The sequence below is a fragment of the Microtus ochrogaster genome, unplaced genomic scaffold, assembly GCF_000317375.1.
Source record: "Microtus ochrogaster isolate Prairie Vole_2 unplaced genomic scaffold, MicOch1.0 UNK839, whole genome shotgun sequence".
Lineage (NCBI taxonomy): Eukaryota > Metazoa > Chordata > Mammalia > Rodentia > Cricetidae > Microtus > Microtus ochrogaster.
Window position 1 is genome coordinate 2,126 of NW_004949937.1, and position 6,981 is coordinate 9,106.

The 6,981-nt window shown below is 36.0% G+C and overlaps 1 protein-coding gene across 1 annotated transcript; it reads right to left on the reverse strand.

Annotated features, from left to right (window-relative positions):
* Window positions 1–228: 228 nt before the first annotated feature.
* LOC101991260 (ADP-ribosylation factor-like protein 6) lies at window positions 229–6,910 on the reverse strand (the record flags this gene model as incomplete). The annotated part of the gene is made up of 5 exons (XM_005372284.2): window positions 229–423; window positions 4,079–4,208; window positions 5,691–5,785; window positions 6,427–6,495; window positions 6,849–6,910. Coding segments are annotated over 5 exons (441 nt in total), but the record flags the coding sequence as incomplete, so codon positions are not given.
* Window positions 6,911–6,981: the final 71 nt, after the last annotated feature.

Genomic DNA, 6,981 nt, shown 5'->3' on the forward strand with positions numbered 1-6,981 from the left:
AAAAAATATGGATTAGTATACAGTATGGTAGAAAAAAAAATAGTTGTCATTTGGTCCATAACATTTGTCTCAAACTTTAAATGTGTTCTTCAACTACTAGAGTTAATGAAAATCTGGGTTCATAAATTAAAACCATTTTCTAGATCCGATATATATATATATATTGAATATACACAGAGAAACAATTAATTAAATCTGCCAGAAAAATAAAGTAAATGCAGCAAGGTATCAGGTACTTACTGTATTGTTTTTTCTGACAGCAGAAATAAAAAACAAGAAGGAGGCATTGATGTAATAAAATTAAAATATAAAAATGAAATGAATGACAAAGAAAGAGGCTACAGAGGCACAGCAGCGTGCGGTGTACCTTGAAGCCAGTCCACACCTTCCTGTAGTCCTTCTCCTTTGATGGCATCACTCGCACTGAAATAAAAGTTAAACGAAATGTTCAGTTTATGGCATCATACAACTCTAGGATAAAATAATTTTGCCGTATTGCAAAGAAATAAATACTAATATACATTATGCAAAACTATTAAGTATCAAAATAGAATATAAATAGGAGCTTAGAATCTGAGGACTTAGGAAAATACACATGAGACAAATTTTGAGAATCTGTAGTAATGTTAAGAACACATAAACATCAAGTTATTTTCTCACTGTAGAAAAATCCAGAGTTCACTGCCCTACCCTGCTCTACCCAGGGCTCCAACAGCATTTACTTGTTACAAATGTTTGACTTAGGTCACGGTATACTCACAGAATCAACTGACTTCTTCCTCTGTGTAGCCTGGACTACCCTGAAACTCACTGTATAGACCAGGTTGGCCTCAAACTTCTATTTGCCTATCTCTGTTTCCCAAGTTCTGAGACTAAAGGAATACAGCACCACCCCTGGGCTGCTCATAAACTTTTATAAGCTATTAGAAGAAAACAAAACTCCGGTCAATTTCAATTGTACTTTTATATTTACTACTTCAGTAACCTTTGGCATCTGCAACTGAGAGAATATTACCATGACCTAACATGGTTATTGAAGAATTACCTATTTGAAACATGCATGTACAAGAAAAAGTGCTTCCATTGTCTTCCATCCTTAAACCTCTAATGTGATATTTCGTCTATAATTGTTTAAGGTATATAAAACTAAAATAACAAAGTTCAAATAATCGTGTTGGGAGCTATAGACCAATATGTGTTACAGATCTAGCAACTTATTTAAAACCTATGATGATATTAATACATAATTAAAATTTCTGAATAATTAGAGATTATTTTATAGCATTCACTTAGTGGGGAAACAACATCTAAAGCACAGTAGAAAACCTAGAGAATTAAATTAATCTGGTTCTAACTAATAAAATTACTGCCAAGGAATTACTTGTTAAATTGAGACTACAGGTTAGGGAAGAATTCTTCAAATAAGAAGTCAGAAGCAAATGGTACGAGGTAAATTACTAAAAGCACATTTTTGATTACATATCATAATAGCAAGGAAGGCATTAGTAGCTAAAATACTTTTATCAAAAATCCAAACTATTGATTTTGGCACATAAAATTCTAGACAAGAATACAGGAAAGAACTCCTTGTCCATGGGACAAGTGAAACCAAGTGACTAAAAACCCTATATATTTCTCTGAACAAGTTCCACCTTTCCTTTGAGATGAACTGTAAAACTCAGAACTAGAGCAAAAATCAAGCTCTTCGCCACATGCTCCGGTGCTTTGGACTTTATGGCCCTGAGTTATCTCTCAGTGGCCACAGCTCCCATAGCTTCCCCTTCCACTGCTCAGTGGCAGCCAGAGACCTAGCCGTTCCCAGAATAGAACAGGTACACTCTTAGCCATGAAGAGCTTTTTCTTCCTGGCCTCTGGCTGGGTAGTTGCTTCTCCAACCAGGCCTTCACAGGAAATGCTCCCTGACTGATGTCAGGCCACAAAGAGAAGTCAGGCCGTGCTTTCTCTTCCGCTGTTAACATGTCTCCATCCAGTCATCTGATGTCTATTAGCTATTTCACAATTAAATATACAAATCCAAATATATCATGAAGGAACTAAGTCAAAAACATGCTAACTCAAATTGAGACCCTAGACTCTATGATTAGTAAAAATGGTAAAAAGGAAGGTCCCGATTCTTCTTTAGTTTCTCAGACTATACCAATATTCTTGTATCCAATCTAAGGTAAGAGGCAGGTAATGTTTAATCTCCTCTATCCCTGAGGACAAACACCCATAGAGCTGAAGCTGGCAAAGAAGGATAAGCATATTTTCAATCTTGTGCATGCTTTAAAAGATATCACAAAATGCAGAACAAATCTTAAAAATGAAATGCTAATTTGAGTTTAGCAAAATGATGTCCAGTTTGAATTAAGGAGAAGTAAAGTTACAGGCAAGTTAAAAAACATCTCATCATTTTTCTCTGCTGTATGGAGAACACAGACCTGGGAATATAATATTTTTAAGCATCATGACCTCACTTTTCACACAGACATTTTGAGATGTCATAACTGAATAAATAAATCTGGATAAATTCATCTGTTAGTTATCTTAGGTAGAAAGGGGCGATTAACTCATGAAATTAACACTTCATGCACACTTCTTGTGCATCCTGTCAAGGCAACACAGAACTCTGCACAATGCAAACATTAGTATTTATTTGAATTTATGTTGTCTTTAGAGTCCAACAATTTGGAGTTCAGTGGTTTGTGATAGCAAAAGTTCTATCTCAAAATTTTTTTCTGTCTAAAATCACACTCTCCTTTAACTATTAAATATGACTGGATCTCAGATTCAAATTGAACAACCATAGAGTACCATCAACCCCGTGCCACCCCCACTCAAGACCAAGAAAGACTTCACTGTTTCTGTTCTTGGTAGAGGGATGCCGGGCCCCACAGAATCTTGAGGTGGTCTCTGGGGTTTACTTACACTGCTCTGTTCAGCACCAAGGCTAGCTCTTAAGGACGCTTCTTAAAAGCATGATATTAATTCTCTGGAATTTCATACAATCTGTTCAGAGCACATTCACTCCCCCCTCCCTACCCATTCAACTTCATGGTCTCTCTTTTAAAAACCCAGGGAGTCTAGTTTATGTTACCCCTGAAAAGTTTTAGGTGTGGGGTCTCCCCTGGTGTGTGGTTGATCTATCAGGGGTCACACCCTTAAAGAGATACTAACTTTCAAAATGCTGCTAGGAGCGGAACTCCCATCACCCACTCCATATTGGGATTTCTAGGCTCCACTTTCTTTTGCTTTACAGGCTAGGTCACTTCTAGAGACAGTAAACTTCTCTACTTTGTGTCCAACTTCCCCCAAGTTATTATTTTAACTCTTATGGAAAGTGGAAAAAACTACAGAACGACATTCTGGGGCATGGGAAGGTAAGTGGGTAAGTAGCAAAAGAGGATCTTAGGAAGGTAGCACATAAGAATTAATTAAGAAACTCTTTCCTAAATATATAATGCACGCACAGCAGTTTCAGACACTGTTTGCTAGTATGTCCATATACAACCATTACCTCTACTTCCTCATTTGAATAAATGTAAAATATATGTACCATGTACTAGTCACAAAATTGGGAAAAGAAAAATAAGGCAGCAATTAAAACAGGGCAGAAATCCCAACTCCTAGAGAGCTGAGGCTAGTGTTAGGAAGACAGACTACCGCCAAAATAAAAAGCAAAAAAGGGGCCACATGGTAATGGTGAAACACAATAGCAATCTCGGAGGATGACTCAGACAAGGCGACACCAGAGGGCGACTTTCCCAAGAAAGGATTGGGTTTGGCTGATTTCAAGTGAAAAAGCAAGTCACTGTGCTTGAAGGTAGGACAGCAAATGGATTATTTTATTTATGTTTTTTACCATAAGATTTTTTTAAAAAACATACTTTTTATAGTGCTAAAGGATTTGAAAAGTTAACAGTAACATATTCATGAATAACTGAAATGTCACAATTCTGTGAAATACTTTGCATTTTACCATGTTTGCCATTTATAAATGATGTAAGAAAAACCTAAGCAGAACCCTACATTTCACAGACCTTTCAGAAAGACAAAATGAGAAATAAAAATGTTTTACCAAATATGCCACGGCTTGTCTTTGATGTTCTCTAAGCACAGCAACTGAGACACCTTCACAGATGTCACTGCGTCTCTGAGATCCATTTTATTCGCAAAGAACAAGATTGGAATCCGGCGGTGCTTAATATCTGAAAGAGAAAGATGCCTTCACAACACTTCTAGTGATTTGGATCTCTTTGCCCTAAAACCTTAAAACCGAAATAAGATAAACTGTTTCCCATTGCTTCTTTTAATATGACCCATACACAAACACAGATGCACAGTTAGACATTCATCTAAACAAAGAAATCAAAACTGCTTGGTAAGACCGTGTGCTAGGGACTTTAAACCAAAGAATAAAGTCAGAGAAGGAGAATCTAGCCGTTAGAGAAGCAGTTATGCAAAAGGACAAATATTTCTCTTGTTTGCAGTTGTCAACACAAGGGAGACAGACCTAAATAGGAAGATGAAGAGGAAATGGACTTGCATCATGAACAAATGAGATTTTTTAACAACGTTATTTTTCTCATTTACAATTCTGAAAGCATTTTCCAAAGGTTTTGTGTATTGTTTTACATTTAACGGTGTGTGCACGTGTGTGTGAGTGTTGAGCACACATGGATATAGGTGTGCCATGGGAGGCATATGGTGACAGGAAGGATTCAACTCTCTCCCTGTCTACCATGTGGAGCTGCAGAATCAAACTCGGGATGGATCCCAGGTTTGGCAGCAAGTGCTCCTAGCTGCTAAGTGAAGCCAAGTCCAAACACATTAAAGAATTAGAATCCAGGAGAATCTCTTTCCCACCTTTGTGCGCAATCGCCTTCCACAGTAAGGACAATGCACACCAGCAACTTCACAGCTTGTAGAAACACTGTGTATTTCCAGCCATAATTATTCCAGCTAATTCCTTGTAACAACACACTTACCAATATTCTACATGTTTATCTTTTCACTTAATTCCCTAACTTACCCTTGTTACCTAGGCAACACAAAAACAAAAAGCCCAGGGGTTCACAACTGCCTGTATATCCAATTCCAGGGGATCTGATGCACTCTTGTGGCCTTTGTGGGCTCCTGCATGCCCATGGTACACATAAATACACTCAGGCACACACATACTTAAATAAAAAATAAATAAAACCACAATCTAATTGTTCTTCCTACTTGAAGTTTTCCTAACATTGACAGCAAAACAAGGCAGAAACATGGCCACCTTGCTAGCTGCTCCTGTTTCAACGTACTATGAAAATAAGGTAACCAAAGCAACTGTACCCGATATCCTATTACTCAGAATGCCATTTCCCCTCATCTTTTCTGTCTGAATATTACTCTCTTATTACTATAGATTATTTATATATGTAGTAAAGCAGAGAATTTTTAATGTTAAAGAAATAAATGCCAGTATTCCCTCCCAAAATAAAACAAAAAAATCACTGTATAAAGCTTTGAAATTAAAAAAAATATGCAAAGTTTTTATAAATTCTGTACAATTGACAAGCTTTAAAATTTATAATTTAATTTGAAAATAATTCTATTTCATAAACAACTTTTTCTTAAACTAAAAAACAAAGCAACACATATAGATGGAACCCAACACACAGACATCATGGCAGAAATTCCACGGATACCTGGGTGATTTAGAAGAGTATCAAGTTCTTCTTTGGCCACAACCATCCTTAATTTATCACTACTATCAATGACAAAAATAATGGCTTGTCCATCTCTGTATAATATAAAGAAATAGAATAATGACATATTTTACTACCACATGCAATACCAAGTGTGTATAAAACATCTTGTCCTAGTAAGTTGGCAGTGTTATATCTGAAATATTTACTAAATATTATGTCTGTATACTCTGAAAATTATCTTGTTTGGAAACATTTGTAAAACAAGTCATCAGCTGTGAAACAATCTTGTTTTTTTTTTTTTTCTTCACTAAATATAGCCAGTAATAATTCTTATCTCTGAGCTGGCCCTTGAAGGAATAATTTGAATAGAAGAGTTTCTTCGTGAAAGCAGCTGTGGTACATAATTACACAGATGTGAGTGGACAAAGTATTGTGTAAGCACTGATAACCCAGGCTTCTAACCCAGGCTGGCCTTAAATTGTGATCCTTCTTTCTTAGTATTACAAGTACTAGGATTGCAGGCATGTGCCCTGTAGCCCGATCGCTGGTTCTTAAAGTGTAGCTATATTAACCACATAGAGAAATGGACACCAAAACCAGAGAAGAGAACAAAGGTACAGTGCTATGAATTGTATGAAGTTATATTATTATAGCAGATTTCGCTTGGATTTTTAATCAGTATTTGACATTAAAATGTAGCCATGTAGTAAGCAATACTCATGAAAATACTTACTTATAATAGTGTTCCCAAAGATTCCTGTACCTTCCTTGCCCTGACATGTCAAACACTGTAAAAGACAAACTATAAACAAAAGCAAGACATTACTATATTTTAAGCAACTAAGCTAAATGGCTATCTTTTAATATCTTAAGTTCTATCAGATCAATCAACATGGTTGTAGGATAATAAATGTGGTCAATATTTAAAAAAATGAAAAATAAATTTATTAATCTAAATATTATTTTGCAGTGAATAACCTAAAAATGTTTCCTTTGCTAATGAAGTTTTCAAGAGTTGTTCTAAGCTTTAAGGGCCGAGAATAAACTAAAGATAGTGGTACAAAAAGGTCTAAACCCATAGGGACTGGAAATAACAACTGATTTCCAGGTAAGTATGAAAACCCAGCTTCAGAGTCACAAAGAGAATGTGGTTACCTGGAGGACTTGAATTTCTCTATGCTGAATCCTATGGTTGGAACTATATCCTGACACTGGGCCTGCAAGAAAAGACATAAATTTAGATATTTGCAATTACAAAGATGGGTTTTCCTCAAGTACCAGATTTTTT